At 45.8% G+C, this 20347-nt stretch overlaps 1 protein-coding gene across 1 annotated transcript in view; it reads right to left on the reverse strand.

The window, feature by feature from the left end:
* Positions 1 to 18851, reverse strand: part of TMC2 (transmembrane channel like 2) — a 70093-nt gene extending 51242 nt beyond the window's left edge. The window contains exons 1-3 of the mRNA XM_021077687.1: positions 18818 to 18851; positions 5868 to 6186; positions 2160 to 2312 (exon numbers count right to left, since the gene is read on the reverse strand). Coding sequence (XP_020933346.1) covers positions 2160 to 2312; positions 5868 to 6186; positions 18818 to 18851 — 506 coding nt within the window. The remainder of the gene's footprint in view (positions 1 to 2159; positions 2313 to 5867; positions 6187 to 18817) is intronic.

Below are 20347 nucleotides of genomic sequence, written 5' to 3' on the forward strand. Positions count from 1 at the left end.
TGAAGCTGTACCTACTGCCCCAGCTGTCACCAGCAGCCACCTGTGATGCCTCAAATTTAAATAAATTAAAAATTCAGGAGTTCTCTTTGTCTTTGCACAGCAGAGACAAATCTGACTAGGAACCATGTGGTTGCAGGTTCGATCCCTGGCCTTGCTCAGTGGGTTAAGGATCTGGCGTTGCTATCCGGTGTCACAGACCCGGCTCAGATCTAGCGTTGCTGTAGCTGTGGTGTAGGCTGGTGGCTGTAGCTCCAATTAGACCCCTAGCCTGGGAAGCTCCATATGCCACAGGTGCAGACCTAAAAAAGGAAGAAAAAAAAAATTCATATCTCAGTTGCACGAACTGCTTTTAAAGTGCTTGCTAGCTACATGTGACTGGTGGCTACTAGTGTAGATTTAGAACATTTCCATAATTCCAGAAAGTTGGTCAGCAATGTCCTGGAGGCCCTGAAGGGGAGCGTTTCTTCCTGCCGCCAATTGAAGACAACATAGTCCTTTGCAGGGCAGCTCTGTCTACCAGACGCCTTGTCAGGGTCTGCAGCCTGTTTGGGAAGCCAGCATCTCTGCTATGCCTCCTGGGCACAGACAGGCTGAATGTGGAGATATGGCTGCCAAATTTGTTCCATGTGATAAAGGGTAAGGTGTTTGACTTGAGCAATGAGGAAACTGTGAGAGGAGCCACAGAAAATGGCTTTTTATAGAAGGGAGTGTCATCCCAACCCTGCGGCAGGAAGACTGAGGTGGGACTTGGAGCAAGATGGTAATATTGGCTGAGATTTTTAAAGTATAAACATCCTGCTTTTATCTCAAAATTGTAGCAGACACTCAAGAGCTAGAAAATGCATGATGTGCCAGCCTGTCATGTGGAAATGAGAAAAGCTGCTGAGCTGAACATAGAGGTTAAGGGCAGGGACACAGGGGCCAGACAATATTCATGGAGCATCACTGCAAGCCTGGCCCTGTGTTAGGCATTGGGGACAGGAGTGTAGCTAAGACAGACCCTCCCCTTGGGAGTTCCCGTCCTGGCTCAGTGGTTAACGAATCTGACTAGGAACCATGAGGTTGCAGGTTTGATCCCTGGTCTTGCTCAGTGGGTTAAGGATCCAGCATTGCCGTTGAAATGGAGTTTTAACTAAAGAACAACCCCCCTTGGCTAAGAAGGCAGCTACAAGCCTTTCCAGCTTTGCTCATCACTATACCACCCTTCTTGTAATAATGTAACAACTGCGTGCCCTCTGTCCAAGCCAGCAGCCCTGCTAATCAGGTACCCAGCATTGCTTATCAGTTCTGCTTCTGTAACCTTGCTTGCTCAGTCTCTTAGGGAGGAACACTGCTTGGGGATGGGGGAGGTCCGGGATGCTTACATGGGAAAATAAAGACCTTGTGGTGTGTAAAAGTTACTGAGAACAAAGACCTGGTGCTCAGACTCTGGAGGTGACTCCTCTGAGCCCGCACCGGTGCTGAATAAACCTTGCTTTTCCATATCTCCGAGTGCTGTTTGTCTCCTTCCGTTGCCACGGTTTTTGCGGTTTCCGCAACACCGTGAGCTGTGGTGTAGGCAGATGCGGCTTGGATCCCGCGTTGCTGTGGCTCTGGCGTAGGCCGGCGGCTACAGTTCCGATTAGACCCCTAGCCTGGGAATCTCCATATGCCACGGGAGTGGCCCTAGAAAAGGCAAAAAGACAAAAAAAAAAAAAAAAAAAGAGAGAGAGAGAGAGAGAGAGAGAGAGAGAGAGAGATCCTCCCCTGGCTCTCCGTACTGTAAGTGTGAGTATGTGACACAGGGAGGTTCTGGTGCTTAAGGCACACAAAAGAGGTCTGAATTTGTCAAGATCTGGGGTCATAGAATGACCTCCCCGAGGAAGGCATGTCTGTTTGGTTGTGAGGGGGGCACAGAAGCCACCAGATGAGGTGGGGCGTGGGACAGAAGGGGTGGGCATGGCCAGAGCGCCACCATCCCCCAAGTCTCCCGCCAGGTCTTGCTTGGTGCCAACAATTGGCCCTTGATGGCCAGTCGTGGCTCTAAAGGCACCGTTTCTCTGCGCTGTGCTTGTGCTGGGGGCCGGGGACCAAAACAGGGTGGGAGGGTGAGTCTCCCTTGAAAGATGCTCCCATGGGAGCTGAGCCTTCGGGCTGGGGAGAGGCCCAGCTCTGCTCACCTGAGCTCCCTCAGTTTCCTCGCCATGGGCCAGGGCTTGCTCCGCATGGTAGCAATAAGCTTCTTCTTGTCTTCCACCTGCTCCAGAATCCGGGCCAGTTCCTCCTCAGACAGAGACTCCCCATTGGAGGCGCTGGAGGCCAAGGAGGACGACCTGGAGCAGAGGAGGGGTGGCGTAAAGGAGAGTGAGGAGGAGGTGAGGCCAGGCGGGTGCTCGGTGGAACGCAGGGAGTCCACAGCAAGACACTCCCAGCTCTGACCACAAGCCCGCTCTGCTCAGAACCTCTGCAGCTCCCATCACCTGGCAGAGGAGGCCCCTACTCTGCCCTGTAGCCCAGGGCACCACCAGGGCTGTCCCTTCAAACTCCATCTCTCTGAGTCCTTCTCACAGAGTAAACCTTCCCGCAGGGCTGCCCAACAGAAATATAATGTGAGCCACGTATTGCAATTTTAAATTTTCTAGTAGCCATATTAAAATATTAAAAAGTCATGGGTAGGAGCTCCCGTTGTGGCTAAGTGGAAATGAATCTGACTAGCATCCATGAGGTTGCAGCTTCCATCCCTGGCCTTGATCAGTGGGTTAAGGATCCGGTGTTGCCATGAGCTGTGGTGTCAGTCGCAGACATGGCTTGGATCCTGCATTGCTGCGGCTGTGGTGTAGGCCAACGGCTACACCTCCAGTTTGACCCCTAGCCTGAGAACCTCCATGTGCCACGGGTGCAGCCCTAAAAAGACAAAAAAAGAAAAAAAAAAGGCAGGAGTAAAATTCACTTTAGGAATGCATTTCATTTAATTCAATACATTAAAAATTGTAATTTCAACATGTAATCAATGTAAAAAGTATTAATGAGACATTTTATATTCCTTTTGTACTGTCTTCAAAATCTGGTGTTCATCTTGTACTCCCTGTGGGTGATAATTCAGACATGAAATTTTCATTGAACATATTTAATCTGTATTTGGATTTCATAAGATTTAGTTGAAAGAGTAAGATTCATATATCCAAGTTATTTTAGACATACCTAAAAGTTTTCTCAAAAATGAATCAATTAACAGAATGTCATTTTCCTTCGACTTTCATGTCTGCATTGACAAATTAGTCTTTTTTTTCCCAGAAGAAATGCTTTGATTTCAACGTTAAGTCAACTTCAAAACTATATCTGGGTGTTCCCTTGCGGGTTAAGGATCAGGCATTGTCACAGCTGTAGCTCGGATCACTGCTGTGGCACAGGTTCGATCCCTGGCCCAGAAACTTCTACATGCTGTGGGCAGGGCCAAAAACAAAACAAAACAAAACAAAAAAAACCCTCACAAACAAACAAAAATGAATAACCAAAACTACATCTGTCTGTCCAAGTTAAGAAAACTCATTAACTCTTGTGTTTACTCAGTGGTATTGACAGCAAATTAAAATTAAATTGAATTAAACATTCAGTTCCTCAGTCACACCAACCACATCTCAAATGCCCAGCCTGTGGCTAATGGCCATTGTATTGGACAGCAGAGCTGCATGGAACTTCCAGCTGGAGGGTGTGGTGACCATGGGCTCGGCTGCCACAAAATCCAAATTCTTGTCAGTGCTGCTCACAGCCTCCTTCACTCATAGAAACAGTGAGGTGGCAGCAGCAGACAGGGGGTGGGGAGGGGCCAGAGAAGGGTCCTGCCTGGGCAGCCTTCTTAATGCTTTACAAGTGGAAACATCAGGATGTGGGCTTGGGTTGATGGCAGGTTTTAGAGCCCAGTTTGCAGCAGCCTCTGTAAGTTTAGTTTGTAAGCAAGTTCTAAGGAGCAAAGACAGGTCAGAGGAGTGAGATGGAAAGGTGGGGGGCAATAGCCTTTGAATTCTGGAAAGCTTATCTCGCAGGGACTTTGGCCACACCACGTAATCTCTGCCTTTCAGTCTTTGCACAAGGTGTTCCCTCAGCCTGGGAGCACAGGCACTCAATCACTGCTTGTTCAAACTCCACTCGTGTTTCAAAGCCTCATGGAAATGCTTACCTTCTCTGTGGAGGCGTCCTAATGCCTCAGCCCCCAGCAACACCCTTTTCATCAGACTTCTTTACGTATTTATCCTTTTATGTCCCCATGGCATATGGAAATTCTGGGGCCAGGGATCAAATCCAAGTCGCATCTGTGACCTCTGCCACAGCTGCAGCAACATGGATCATTAACCCATTGTGGCACAGCGGGAACTCTTCTTTTGTACACATACTGCTTTCCGCCTTGTCTAATGATGGCTGATGCCTATATCTTAGCTCCCCTGCTAGACTGTCAACTTCTGAGGAATAGGACAGGGCATTTTTCATCTCTCTCTGCCCTGCCAGGCACTCAGCCGAACATGGTACAAATGAGTACTTACTTGTATCCCTTACTTTGTGCCCACCATCCAGACAGGATAGGACAGCCCCCCTCTAATGGTCAGGACATTCCCAGGCACGTCAATGATGCATTCAAGTTCTCTCTAAGTTGCTAAGGATACCATGCATCTTTTGCTCTGTTAGCTCATGTCTAGGGACAACCAGGCAGTAAATAAAAACCCTATACCAAGACAGGAATGGCTGGCATGGGTGATGGAAGAAACCAGTGGCCCCTTTTGAGGGCCTCAGTTTCCCCTCTGTAAAGCTGGTGGTGTACAGTGGAACACTGAGTGAAGATGTGGGCAAAGAGGGTTTGTTAGAAACCAGTGGGAGGATGGGAGTTCCCGTCATGGCGCAGTGGTTAATGAATCCGACTAGGAACCATGAGGTTGTGGGTTCGATCCCTGCCTTGCTCAGTGGGTTAAGGATCCAGTGTTGCCGTGAGCTGTAGTGTAGGTCACAGACACGGCTTGGATCCTGCATTGCTGTGGCTCTGGTGCAGGCCAGCGGCTACAGCTCCGATTAGACCCCTAGCCTGGGAACCTCCCTATGCTGCAGGAAGCGGCCCTAGAAAAGGCAAAAAGACAAAAAAAGAAGAAAAAAAAAAAAAAACTGGTGGGAGGAGCATCAGCTCTTCACCATAATCACCTGTTTCAAAAACCTCCGTCCATTATCAATGGGGATGCGTAAAATATCCTGAGAAGTGAGGCAACGTAAAATGAAAAAGCGAAACAAAAAGAAGGAGATGTCCCATCAAAACTGGTAGCAAAGAATGAAACTAAAGATCCCAACTTGCTGATTTCATAAACTGGCTCTATCCACAAACCCACTTGTGCCAACGTTGATGAACAAAAGTAAACCTCTAAACCTCAAACCTCCAAATCCTAGAATTTCAGGGCTAGTAGAACCCTTGAAGGTCTTCTAGATCAGTGCCACATTTCACAGAGGAGGACGCATGTCAGATGGGGAGGATGGCGTGCCTGAGCCCTCCCTGATTCCTTAATCCAGTTTTGTTAATTTATCTCAGCCTCTCTTTAAGAGCTGTGGTGAGTCACAAGCTGAAATTCAGGAGAACTGGGATCTTGTTGCATCCTGCCACCATGTCACCTCCCTGCTCAGAGCTTCCACTTGCACCTGAGCTACCTGAGGAGTCTGAGTCAAGAGTGCCCATCTAGGATGGCTGTGATCCTCATCCCGGTTCTGCCCCAGACTGAGAGCTGGGCAGGGGCAAAGAGATGCAGGGGGAAGGGGGTGCCCATTCACCAGGGAGGGTGATACCTTGGCTTCATCAAGGGAGCGAGCAGGGTTGAAAGGAGAGGGAGAGGGCAGATTGAAACCTGCCTGAAACACACCTGTGTTTCTTCAGCTGCTTCCACATCTCCTCCTTCCTCGGCACCTCCTTTTCTCTCTTTGGGGGTGCTCTCTGCTCCCTGAAGGAAGCTTTTCTGTCCCTATTCCTCTTCCCTCCACTGGTCTTCTCCGCTGAGCTTCGCTCCCGTTCCCCCAGCTGCTTGTGGTGCCCCCTGTGCTCTGCCGGCTTCCTCTGGGGAGATCCTGGCTTGGGGCTGCCCCCAGCCCGCTCCTTCTGGCCAGTCTGTGCTCCCCGCCTGCTTGCCACATGCTCGGCTTTGTAAGTCCGCTTTCTTGAAGGTCTCCTCCCAGACCTGTCACCTGCAGGGGCAGAGAATGAACAGTTATGGCGCCAAGGACTTCAATGCCAGGAAAGCGCCCCCAGCTGTGAGAAACCAGATGTCCAAGATGCTTCCCAGAGCTTATTGGTTCCAAAGGCCCCCTCTTCAGACAGAGTCTCTGGTGTGGGATGGGAGTTCAGGTCTCCCTCCTCTGACTACCTGGCACCCCTACACTCTCCCCTAAACCTCAGGTAGAGTACACTGATCATAGTCAAATAAAGAATCAGTAGAATCAGCAGAGTGGAAGGTATGTCACTAGAAATTTCCCAAACTGCAAAGCAAAGAGAAAATAGGCTAAAAAAGATAGACTGGAATATCCCAAGAACTGTGAGACAATTGCAAAATGTGTAACATAGTAATAGGTATACCAGAAGGAGAAGAAAGAAAGAAAGAAAGAAAGAAAGAAAGAAAGAAAGAAAGAAAGAAAGAAAGAAAGAAAGGAAGGAAGGAGGAAGGAAGGAAGGAAAGAAAGAAAGAAAGAAAAAAAAAAGAAAGAAAGAAAGAAAGAAAGAAAGAAAGAAAGAAAGAAAGAAAGAAAGAAAGATTTGAAGTAATAATGGCTGCAAATTGTCCAAAATTAATGACAACCGCCAAACCACAGATCCAGGAGGCTCAGAGAACACCAAGCAGGACAAATACCAAAAACTCTCCACCTAGCATATCCTATTCAAACTATAGAGAATCAAAGACAAAGAGAAAACACTGGAAGAAGCCAGGGGGGTGGAAGAAGAAAAAACTTCATTTTACCTAAAGAGAAACAAGGATAAAAATTATATTAGAGTTCTCTTTGGAAACTACACAAGCAAGAAGAGATTGAAGTGGAATATTTAGAGTGCTAAAAAGGAAAAAAAAAAAAACCAAAACCCCACAGCTTAGAACTTTATCCTTCCAACATGAAGGAGAAATTTATCCTTCCAACATGAAGGAGAAATACAGACTTTCTTAGACAAACAAACATTGAGTAGATTTGCCTTGCAAGAAACGCTAAGTTCTTCAGAGAGAAAGAAAATAATGTAGGTCAGAAACTTGGTACATTGAAAAAAAGAGCTTTTAGGAAGGAGTAAACAAAGAGCATATGAAATATTTTATTATTCTTATTCTTAATCTAACAGATAAGAGTTTGTTTAAAATAATAATAGCAAAAATTTATTGGATGCTTATAGTTAATGTATAAGTGAAATAAATGACACCAGTGTTAAACAGATGGGAAGGAGGAGTTGGGAACTCTCTGTCATAAAGCACCTGTACTCCCCATGAAGAGGTATAACGTTATTTGAAAGTGGACTTAGTTGTAAATGTATATTGCAAACTCTAGTGCAACCACTAAAAAAGTAAAAAAACAATAAAATTGATATACTAAAAAAGAAGAGAAACTGAAATCATATAAAATGCTGAATCAAAACCACAGAACACAGAAGAATAAGAATAGGAACAAAAAAACAAGAGAAATGAATAGAAAACAGCAACAAAATGGTGAATAGGAATCCAGCTATAAATTTAAATGAAAATAAAACATCAAAATTTGTGGGATGCAAAAAAAGGAGTGCTTAGAGAGAAACTAGAGTGTTGAAGGCATACATCAGAAGAGACAAATCAATAATATAAGTTTCCATCAATGAAACTAGAAGAGCAAATTATATCCAAAGAAAGCAGAAGAGAAGAAATAGTGAAAATTAGAATGGAGAGCAATGAAATTTAAAACAGGAAAATGATGGAGAAAATATGAAACCACAAGTTGTTTTTTTTTAATGATCAATAATATTGATAAAACTGTAACCAGGAAAACCAAGGAAAAAATTGAGAAGACACAAATTACTAACATCAGAAATGAGAGTAGTCATCACTATTGATCACATGATCATTAAAAATACAATATAAGAATATTATGAAAAACTTGATGCTTATAAATTTGATAGCTTGGATGAAACATTAATTCCTAGAATGATACTATTTACCAAAACTCACCCAAGAAAAAGTAGCTAATCTGAGTAGGCCTATATCTATTTAAGAAATTGAATCAATAATTAATAATTAAAAAAAACAAACAAAAAACCCCAAAGCAGGCCCAGATGGCTTCACTAATGAATTGTACCAAATGTTTAAAGAAGAAATATAATTTCTTTTCAATGTATCCCATAAAATTTCTATTAAGGAATACTTCCCAACTCATTTTATAAAGCTTGCATTACCCTAATACCAAAACTAAACAAAAGCATTACACAGAAGGAAAAGTACAGATCAGCAACTCTCATCAACACAGATGTGAACATCCTCAAACAATGGCAAATCGAATCCAACAATGTATAAAAAGAATTAACAGGAAGTTCCTGTTGTGGCTCAGCGGTAACAAACCCGACTAGTATCCATGAGGATGTGAGTTCAATCCCTGGCCTCTCTCAGTGGGTTAAGGATCCAGCATTGCCATGAGTTGTGGCATAGGTTGCAGATGCAGCTTGGATCCAGTGTTGCTGTGGCTACGGCATAGGCCAGTAGCTGTAGCTCCAATTCAACACCTAGTCAAGAAACTTCCTTATGCTGCAGGTGCAGATCTAAAAAGAAAAAAAAAATTTGCATATCACAGCAAAAGTGGGATTTATTCCCTAATGAAAGATGGATTCAATATTATAATATCAATTCATGCAATACATCATATCAACATGCTAATGAAGAAACATAATATGATTATATCAATAGATTCAGAAAAAGCATTTGAAAAAATACAACACCCATTCATAATTAAACCACTCAGCAAACTGAAAATACATGGGAACTTCTTCAACCTGATAAAGAACTTCTAGGAGTTCCTGTAGCGGCACAGTGGTTAACGAATCCGACTAGCATCCATGAGGTTGTGGGTTCGATCCCTGGCCTTGCTCAGTGGGTTAAGGATCCAGCATTGCCGTGAGCTGTGGCATAGGTTGCAGACGTGGCTGGGATCCCGTGTTGCTGTGGCTCTGGTATAGGCCAGCAGCTACAGCTCTGATTAGACCCCTAGCCTGGGAACCTCCATATGCAGCAGGAAGCAGCCCTAGAAAAGGCCAAAAGACAAAAAAAAAAAAAAAAAAAGAATTTCTATAAAAAACCTACAGCTAACATCACACTTAATGGTGAGAAACTATGTACCTTCCTCCTAAGATCTGGAATAAGATGTGGGTAGTCCCTCTTACCTATTCAATGTTGTACTGGAAGTCCTAGCTAATGCAAGAACACAAAAACAAGAAATAAAAAGTATACTTATTGAGAAGGAAGAAATAAAACTGTCTTTGTTTACAGATTACATTACCATTTACGTAGAAAATCTCAAAGACTACACAAAAACTCTCCTACAACTAATAAGCGATTATAGCAAGGCTGTAGAATATAAAGCTAATGTGCAAAAGTCCTATACACCAACAATAAGCAAATATAAATTGAAATTAAAAACAAAACATCATTTATATTAGTATTAAAAAATGAAATATGTAGGTATAAATCTAACAAATTATGTAAGATCTATATGAGGAAAACTACAAAACTCTGATGAGGAAGTTTGCTTGTCTGTTAAGAATCCAGTGTTGCTGCAGCTGTGGTGCAGGTCACAATCACAGCATGGGTTTGATCACTGGCCCAGGAAATTCCATGCACCATGGGAGCAGCCAAAAAACCCCCCAAAAAACAAAACCAAAAAAACCTCCAAACGATCAAAACTCTGATGAAAGGGAGTTCCCACTGTGACTCGGTGGTAATGAACCCTACTTGTATCCATGAGGAGGTGGGTTCGATCCCTGGGCCTACTCAGTGGGTTAAGGATCTGGTGTTGCTGTGAGCTGTGGTGTAGGTAGAAGATGTGGCTGGGATTTGGCAATGCTGTGGCTGTGGTGTAGGACGGATGGCAGTTCCCTAGCTTGGGAACTTCCATATGCTCCAGGTGCAGCCCTGAAAAAGCAAAATGAGATAAAACAAAACAAAAAATAAACAAACAAAAAACTCTGATGACAGAAATCAAAGAACTAAAAAAATGAAGAGCTATTCTATGTTCATAGACAAGAAGAATCAATATTATTAAGTATCAATTCTTCCCAATTTCATCTATAGATTTAACACAGTCCCAATCAAAATTTCAGTGAGTTATTTTGTCAATTTTAATAAACTTATTCTATAGTTTATATGGAATGGCGAAAGATCCAGAATAGCCAGCATAATATTGAATGAGAAGAACAAAGTTGAAAGATTGACACTACCTAACTTTAAGATACTCTAAAGCCACAATAACAAGACAGTGTGATATCAGTGAAAGAATAGACAAATAAATCAATGGTCAGAATAGAAGGCCCAGAAATAGACCCACACAAATATAGCCAACTTATCTTTGACAAAGGAGAAAAGGCAATTTAATGGAGAGAGTATTTTCAACAAATGGTGCTGGAACAATTGATATCATATCACATGATACCCTCCCCCCCAAATCTAGACACAGACTTCATACCTTTCACAAAAATAAACTCAAAATGGGTCATAGATCTAAATGCAAAATGCAAAACCATAAAATTCCTGTAAGATAACATAAAAGTAAACCTAAGTGATCTTAGGTTTTCAAAGACTTTTTGGATAAAACACCTAAAGCAGGATCTGTGAAAGAAAAATCTGATAAGTTGGATTTTATTACAATTTAAAAGTTCCGTTCTTAAAAAGACACTGTTAGGAAAGTGAAAATAGAAGCCACAGACGGAAAGAAAATGTGTTACAAAACACATACTTAAAGAATTTGTACCCAGATATACAAAGAACTATTAAAAATGAACAATAAGGAAAAAAAATCTTAATTTAAAACATGGACAAAAGATCTAAACAGATATCGAACCAAAGAAAGTATACAGATGGGAGATAAGCATATGAAAAGGCGTTCACATCATATGTTATCAGAGAACCGTGAAGTAAAACAAGAAGATACTGCTACAGGTACTGGAACGACTAAAATCCGACAGACTAACAGCTCCAAATGCTGGGGAGGACGTGGAGCAACAGCAACTCTCACTTATCGCCAAAAGGAATGTGAAATGGTACAGCCACTTTGACACAGTTTGGCAGTTGCTTATAACACTCAAGTTTACCCTGCGATTCAGCAGTTGTACTCTTAGGTGTTTACCCCAATGAATGGAAAACTTAGGTTCCCACAAAAACTTGCACAAAATGTTTTACATCAGCTTATTTATAATTTCCCCAAATTGGAAGCCGCCAAGATGTCCTTCAGTGGGGGACTGCATAAACAAACCGTGGTGTATTCATAAAATGGAATACGTGTCAGTGTCCAAATGAAATGAGCTATCGAGCATGAAAAAAGTTGGAGGAACCTTAAATTCATATGCCTGGCTGAAAGAAGACATTCTGAAAAGGCTACATTCGGTACGCTTGCAACTATATTACATTCTGGAAAAGGCCAAACTGGGGAGATGATAACAGATCAGTGGTTTCCAGGAGGGCAGGGGGCGAGGAAGAGAAGTGATTAGATGTAGCATAGGGCATTTTTAGGGTACACTCTTTTGTATGATATTGTAATTAGGCATTTATTAAAACCCATAGATTTTTCTATACTTGGATAAAAAATTAAAAAAAAACCTTATAGAATGTACAACACAAAGTGTGAACCCTAATGTAAACTGTAGACTTTACTTAATACTAATGTATTCATATTCATTCATCAGTTGTAACAAACACACTACATCGGCACAAGATGTTAATAATAGGGAAAGCTGGGGTGAGGGGAGGAAAGATGATTATATATGGGAACTCTGTACCTTCTGTACAAAGTTTCTAGAAATCTAAGAACATTCTAAAAAATAAAGTCCATTAAAGAATGCAATCATTCATCAATGAGAGGCTCCAAGGGACATCACAAGAAGTGTCTCTAAAGATTAAAAGAGCTCTTTTGATGAGTTCCCACTGTGGCTCAGCAGGTTAAGAATCTGATATGGTGTCTATGAGGATACAGGTTTGATCCCTGGTCTTGCTCAGTAGGTTAAGGATCTGGTATTGCCGTGAGCTCTGGTGAAGATCGCAGACCCGGCTTGGATCTGGCGTTGCTGTGGTGTAGGCCAGCAGCTGCAGCTCTGATTTGGCCCCCTAGTCTGGGAACTTCCACATGCTGCAGGTGTGGTCATAAAAAACAAAAAATAAAAATTAAAAAAAGAGAATAAAAGAGCTCATTTGATTGGCTTATATCAGTAAGTGTTTATATAAACTTAAATATTCCAAAGATCCTAGAAATTAGGTAAACATTTGGCAAATGAACAAATTTATAATGCCTGGTTTAAGAAAAACAAATAGGGAGTTCCCACTGTGACGCAGTGGTTAATGAATCCGACTAGGAACCATGAGGTTGCGAGTTCGATCCCTGGCCTCCTCAGTGGGTTAAGGATCTGGCGTTGCCGTGAGCTGTGGCACAGACGTGGCCTGGATCTGCCATTGCTGTGGCTGTGGCGTAAGCCAGTGGCTACAGCTCCGATTAGACCCCTAGCCTGGGAACCTCCCTATGCCGCAGAAGCGGTCCAAGAAACGGGAAAAAAAAAATTAAATATATAAAAATTAAAAAAAAAAGAAAAACAAATAGGTCTTTTTCAATTTGTCAGCATTAAATATAATATAAGATTATACTGTTATTCTCCTTACATATGTTCTTCCCAAACTTATATAGGTCTGTTGATTAAATATGATGGCATTACTTCTACTTACAGTTTCAGTTTATGAAATACCCAAATTTGTGCTTAACTAAATTGATTCATTATTCTGAAAATTTTGTCAATAGTATTTACGTTTCATAATATTCCAGCTGGAAGATGCGTTTCTAAGATCTATACGTGGAGTTCCCGTCGTGGCGCAGTGGTTAACGAATCTGACTAGGAACCATGAGGTTTCGGGTTTGGTCCCTGCCCTTGCTCAGTGGGTTAAGGATCCAGCATTGCTGTGAGCTGTGGCGTAGGTTGCAGACATGGCTTGGATCCAGCGTTGCTGTGGCTCTGGCGCAGGCCGGTGGCTGCAGCTCCGATTCAACCCCTAGCCTGGGAACCTCCATATGCCACGGGAGCAGCCCAAGAAATAGCAAAAAGACAAAAAAAAAAAAAAAAAAAAAAGATCTATACGTATCTGGAAACCTTGTACTGATATTAGCGTGAGTTGCTATCATACAGAACGTAGATGTTTCAGAACATCTTCTTTCAGTTAGGAATATGAATTTAAGGTTCGACCATGTCTTTCTGTGGCTTGACAGCTCATTTCATTTTAACACAGACAAATACTCCATTGTCTGAATACACCACATATACAGTCACTCATTGAAGGATATCTTGGTTGCTCCCGATTTTTGGAAATTATAAGTAAGCTGATATAAACAGCAACTATATGGCATTCTGGAAAAGGCAAAACTGTGGAGACAATGAAAGATCAGTGATGAATTACGGTTAGGATGGCTGGAAATACTTCATAAAAAAACTGATGTTTTATGTAAATTGGTGCAACCACTGTGTAAAAGAGTATGGAGATTCCTCAAAAACTAAAAATAGAATTACCATTCGATCCAGCAATCCCACACCTGGGCATCTATCCAGAGAAAACCATGACTCAAAAAGATACATATACTCCAATGTTTTTGTTTTTGTTTTTTGCTTTTTAGAGCCGTACCCGTGGCATAAGGAAGTTCCCAGGCTAGAGATCACATCAGAGCTATAGCTGCTGGCCTATACCACAATCACAGCAATGCAGGATCTGAGCCGCATCTGTGACCTATACCACAGCTCAGGGCAACACTGGATCCTTAACCCACTGAGCAAGGCCAGGGATCAAACCTGCATCCTCATGGATACTAGTTGGGTGTGTTTCTGCTGAGCCACAAGGGGAACTCCACATGTATTCCAGTGTTCATTGCAGCACTATATACAACAGCCAAGACATGGAAGCAACCTAAATGTCCATTGACAGAAGAGTGGATAAAGAAGATACTCCATATACACAATGGAATATTACTCAGCCATAAAAAGGAACGAAATAATGGCATTTGCAGCAACATGGGTGGACCTAGAAATTATCATGCCAAGTGAAGTTAGTCAGACTGAGACACAAAAGTCATATGCTATCGCTTATATGAGGCATTTAAAAAAGGATACACTGAACTTCTCTGCAGAACAGATACTGATACACAGACTTTGAAAAACTTATGATTTCCAAAGGAGAAAGGTTGGGGGGGGATGGAGCGGGGGTTTGGGATGGAAATGCTGTAAAACTGGGTTGTGATGATTGTTGTACAACTGTAAATGGAATACAATTCATTAAGTTAAAAAAAAGAATTGATGTTTACTCTGTATCTTGAAGGATGAACATAAGTTTGTCAAGAGAAGAAGGGAGTGGAGATAGATGGGTGGTGGTGGTGGTGGTAGCGAGGCAGGGGGATTCTGGGCAGAGGGAACAGGGCTTTGGGGGGCCCCAGTGGAAATGCCGAGAGGTCTGGGCTGTGAGTGATCAGGGTAGAGCTGAGTCTTGGGTCTGATGGGTACTGAAGTGGGGAGCAGGGAGGGCAGATGCAAGTCTACAGGGGGCTGGGGGAAGTCTGGTGGGAGAGTGTGGTACTGGAGCATCTGCTAGATGCTCTGCATCAAAGGATCATGCTGGCAGCATTGAAGAGGCTGTTGATGGTGGGGACACTGATTCCCAGTCCCTGTGGGGCAGGCTCCATGAGCATCTTTGCTGCAGTTGCTTCACTTGGTGTGAAGGCAAGAGGCATCAAATAAGGATCTGACTCCCCCATTAACGATCTCCCCGTCTTTGGGACGTGGTCTCCAGTTGCTATAGTTACTGCAGGGTCTGCTGAGACGCCTGGTGTAAACACACTGAAAAGCACTGAGTGTTAGTTACAGACTCAGACGTACGTCATCGCCTGAGTTTTCACCAATTCCTGTTCTGACCTCTTTTCCTTCTCACCTCCTATGGGAAAGGAGTTTTTGGTAAGATAGTGTAAGAACAAACTTTTCAAATGTAATAACAATTCATCCAAGCTAGGAAGCTGGTCAATATTTGTCAGAGAAAGACAGATTTGTCCTACAGATGCTCTTGCCTGCGCTCTGCAGGTCTTCATCCAGAAACCCATCTACCCCACTAAAGACATGACAGCAAGTCCAGGAAAGTGTTTGTCACCACGGCCATGCCCCCAGGGAGAGCTCCAGGATGGAGCTAGGCTCTCAAAGAAGGCAGAGGGGCAGAAGGAGTGGTCAAGGGATTAAGGAGAAAGGTCTCTTGTGGTCAAGACCAGTTCCATGTTGCTTGGAAGGACTGGACAAGAAAGCCAACATAGGTTTGTATCTTCTTCTGATCTGTGCTCATTCAGCTAAGACATGGTTTTCTCTTTGGTAATGAACTGTCTCAGGCATCCTCCCAAGCATCGTAGACCTAACGTGGGGGCTCATATATTTTCCCCAAGCTGTGATTCCTGTTATAATCTCATTTCCCAACTGAAGGAAATGCATGTGGAATGTGGAAAGTGAGACAGAATTTGCCTTTCCGTTTTACCCAACCTCTTTTACACGGCAAGCAAGCTGCTGCTTTAGTTTTTCTTTCATAGGCAGTTTTCAATAGCCTCCACGGGATGCATAATTTAGGAGCTAGGAAGGCAGCTGTCAGGTTAGGAAGACCTCCAAGCTCTGAATGCACCGCCTGCACTTATCAGGCCTCCTCCCGTTCATGCAGCTGATTGGAGTCAGAAAATTCAGGGCGAAAAATAGGCTGAAAGGAAAGAGAGGAGCTGGAAGGCCCAATGTGTCTGGCTCACCCACCAACTCCCAACAGTTAAGCATGTTCACCAAACGATACAAGAGGACGGAGAATTCTGAGCCTCCTGTTTAAGAAATGGAAAAACAAACTGTAATTTTTTTTGAGAAACATACTGTGTTCTCAGACATTTTTTTCCCCTTCTTATGGAACATAAGTGGAAGGAATAGGATTTAGGTCCCTCAGAGGTGACTCCAGAGGAGATTTCGAATTTATGTAATTGGGCTGCTCCGGTTCATTTACTGGATTCCTTTTATTTAACTTCGCTGTGTCCCTTGACCATTTGGGTCCCTGAAGTGCAAATTTTGACCCCTTCCTCTTTTCTTTCTTTCTTTCTTTCCTTTCTTTCTTTCTTTCTTTCTTTCTTTCTTTCTTTCTTTCTTTCTTTCTTTCTTTCTTTCTTTCTTTCTTTCTTTCTTTTTTTTGTCTTTTTGTCTTTTTGCCATTTCTTGGGTCACACCCGTGGCATATGGAGGTTCCCAGGCTAGGGGTTGAATCAGAGCTGCAGCCACCGGCCTACGCCAGAGCCACAGCAACGTGGGATCCAAGCCGTGTCTGCAACCTACACCACAGCTCATGGCAACGCCGGATCGTTAACCCACTGAGCAAGGGCAGGGACCAAACCCGCAACCTCATGCTTCCTAGTCGGATTCATTAACCACTGAGCCACGACAGGATCTCCTCCCCCCACCTTCCTCTTTTCTAGGCAGAAGGGAAAATGGCAGGGTGGGGTTGTGTATGTGGCATATTTCAGTAGAAAAAGGTTTGCATTTTTAGCAAAATGACTTTCTGTTGCAGTCCTGCATATATGCCCACAGGAGACCCCAACAAGGCAGCCCGTTCAGCAGGGACAGAGGGGGAGCCAGGTGGTGCAGAAGGGACAGTAACCTGGAGGACCACAGGGAAATGGAATGTGGGGGACCAGGCCCCAGCATCCTCACACACGGTGTCACCAAGGGAGCTGACCTTCCTTGAGGACAGGTCCTTGTCCAGTCACCTGGGGCAATGTGCACTTTCTCACCCTTGATCTCATGTCTCTGGAGGGATATGAAGACTGAAAGCGGAGGCAGTGGAGTTGGGAGGAGGGACAGTGATCATGGCACAGCTCTGGGGGCAGGAAGGAGTGTTGAGAGGCCAGTGGTGCCTCCTTGGCCCCCACCTCCTTCCTGGAGCCCTGGCTCCTCTGCGCATCTTGCTCTTGCCCCCTCACCGCCCACCCCACCGAGGGCTCAGACCCCTGGCAATGGAGGAGCAGTGGGTGCAAGGGTCAGGTAGAGGAGGCAGATGGGTGAATCCTGGGGCCAGCTCTTCCAGGTCCCACGTGCCAGTGTGGGGGTCAGGACAAGTCCTTTCTCCTTAGAATGAACTGAGAGCATCTCTCCCAACAGTGCCTGCCTGGGGTGTGAGGAGGAGACTGAACCATAACCAGGAGTTCCTGTTGAGGCTCGGTGGTTAACGAATCTGACCGGCATCCATGAGGGTGCAGGTTCGATCCCTGGCCTTGCTCAGTGGGTTGAGGATCGGGTGTTGCTGTGAGCTATGGCGTAGGTCCCAGACGCAGCTTGGATCCTGCATTGCTGTGACTGTGGCGTAATCCAGCAGCTACAGCTCCCACTGGACCCCTAGCCTGGGAATCTCCACATGCTTCAAGTGCAGAAAAAAAGACTGGACCTTAACCTCATGACTCCTGACCTGAAGTGCAGTACGCCCGACTGGTGGGTGTGGGTCCTGCCCTCCTGATGGCGGGGAGGGTCTGCCCCCTGTGACTTTGGTGGCTCTTCAACTCCTGGAGCAGCTTGCCCCCTCTGGGTAAAGCCCTTGCTGGCCCAGGGAAGAGCTGTGTCCATATTCCGGATGGGAAGGTGGCCCACCACCCTTGGCACTTTGTGAAGGGTATGGGTGTGCCCTTTGGAGTCAGGCAGCCTGGGTGTGAGTCCTGGCTCCACCTCCTACCAGCTGCCTGGAACCAGCTCCCTGAGGCTCAGCTCCGTGTCACCAAATCTGGGGCTGGCTCTTGCCCCCTGGGGCTGAAGACATGCCCCCTCTGAGCAGCACTCTGTCCCCTCCCCAGTGAAACTCCCTGCCTGGGGCGGGTTCCTTACATTGAGAGGGAGGGAGAGAAGAAGGGATGAGACAGAAGGCTGGGTGGGGGGCTGGACTGGGGCTCACCAGGACCCTCACCCCATCTCACCTGCACCTGGAGAGCCGCTCCTCACCTGCCCCCTCGAGCCACCTGCTGCTGTAAGAGAGGGAATCGGATGAAAGGGATGAAGCCTGACACCTGCAGAGGCCCCTTCCCTGTACTGTCCCATCTCACCGTGGGGACCCTTGCCTGGTTGGTGGCCCCTCAGAGAGAACCAGTCTCCAACTACTTAATTCCACCAGCTCTAGAGCCCCCCATGCTGATGTTTCTCTGACACCCTGGAAGGTCATGAGGTCAGAACACCTCTACAATCCCTGCCTCAGACAGACAGACAGACAGAGAAGTCTGTGGAGGGGATTGCTGAAGAAAGGTGACCCTACCCAAGACGGCAGGAGGCTGACAGAGCCAGGAGGGCTCTGATGGCCTCTGGTGCTGTGGTAAGGCTGGCACGGGCTGTTTTCAATCCGCCCACAGCCCTGCAAGGGGCCATGGCCGCCTTTATCTCGTGGATGAGTCAGGGAAGGTTGGATGGTTAACCAGACAGGTTGCTCAGCAAGCAAGTGGCAGGCCCTGTCCTCGAACCTGGGTCCCTGCGCCTCCAGAGACCCCGTCTGCCTCCGTGTCCCCTGCTGCCCAGGAAACCTGTGAGGGGGCCCCGCAGAGAGGAGAATTAACTCACCTTCCTCCCTCCGGCCCTTTAGCGGGTGGCTCATGGTCAGCAGGGCTGGCTGGTCCCCAGGCAGACTCACGAGGCTCGCTCATACACCTGCAGCCTGGGGTGATCTGGGGTGATCTGCTGCCCTCATGGTGGCCGGGACTCTGTTCCTCTGCTCGGCTGCTTTGAGATTGAACGTGGAGGCGAGTGAATTTTGGGAGCGAGGCGAGGCGGGGCGGGAGGCGGCGAGTGCCCAGCCCTTCAATCCAGCTGCACACTCCTCCGCTTGGGTTTCCCTGCAAAGGGGCGGTGTGGCCTCACATTTCAGGCATCGCTTACACACGGAGGGGCCCTGAAGGGGCCAGAAGCTGCCAGCTCATTTCCTGGTGGTGATGCCACTCACACCCCAACCAGGAGAGGTATGAAGAGCATCCCAGGTCTCTCGTCCTCGGTCTTGGGTCCCTGGTTGGGAGAGGCACCAGGGAAATTCAAGGATGTTTGTGCCTGTTCCCACCAGGGCTTCTGTTTAAAATGCAGATTCCCAGGACTACCGCTGGGCATCATTATCAGTCCTTGGGAATTTCTCTTTGTCTCCCTCCTGCTAGAGGACAGGGGAGGGGCGGGGGAGTGAGTGCTTTTGCAGGCATGAGTCCAGCATCTCCAGGGATGCGGCACTCACTCCCTCTTTAAGCTGCACTTTCCCCTGACACATGCGCTGGCTTTTGGGACAGCTCATTCTGGTGCCTGTTTATGAAAGCTTCACAGACACAGAGGGCTCATCCAGAGCGGTCCTTCCCAGGTGGCCAGCCACATATATACAAGTTTCGGTTGTTTGCATCCACAGAGCCCAAACCAGTCTCCAACCCACTTCCTGTGGCTCTAATTGCGTAGACACCACTTGACAATTTGGATCTCTCTCCAATTTGGATCTCTCTCCCGCTGCTGTGTTCCCTCAAGTGTGAGGTGGCCCTTGACTCTCCATGATGCTAGAAGAAAGGCGATAGCTGTCCCATTTGTGGGGAGGGATCAGCGGGCCTCCAGGAAGCAGTGTGCTGAGCTGAGCTGAGTTTTAGATGTGATGAGGGGAGGCAAAGGGAGGGTAATCTTGGGCCGAGGAAACAGCAAGGACAGGGCAAGAAGTCCTGCCTATGTCCTTGGGTGGCGCTGCTGGGTAAGTGTGAGGTGTGGCCTGGAGCAGGTGGGGCTGATGGGCAGGCTGGGCAGACTGTGGAAGAGACTTGCAGTCACTTCTCAAGGATCCAGGACCCTGGAGGGGTTTTTGTTTGTTCGTTTTGTTTTTGTTTTGTTCTTTTGTTTTTTTGGTCCTGTGAGGGGTGCACCCCCTGGTTTATGGAGGTTCCCAGGCTAGGGGTCTAATCCGAGCTGTAGCTGCCAGCCTACGCCACAGCCACAGCAATGCCAGATCCAAGCCTCATCTGCGACCTACACCACAGCTCATGGCAACCACTGAGTGAGGCCAGGGACTGAATCCGCATCCTCAAGGATACTAGTCAGGTTCGTTACCACTGAGCCATGATGGGAACTCCAGCCTGG

Source organism: Sus scrofa, chromosome 17, assembly GCF_000003025.6.
Source record: "Sus scrofa isolate TJ Tabasco breed Duroc chromosome 17, Sscrofa11.1, whole genome shotgun sequence".
NCBI classification, from domain to species: Eukaryota; Metazoa; Chordata; class Mammalia; order Artiodactyla; family Suidae; genus Sus; species Sus scrofa.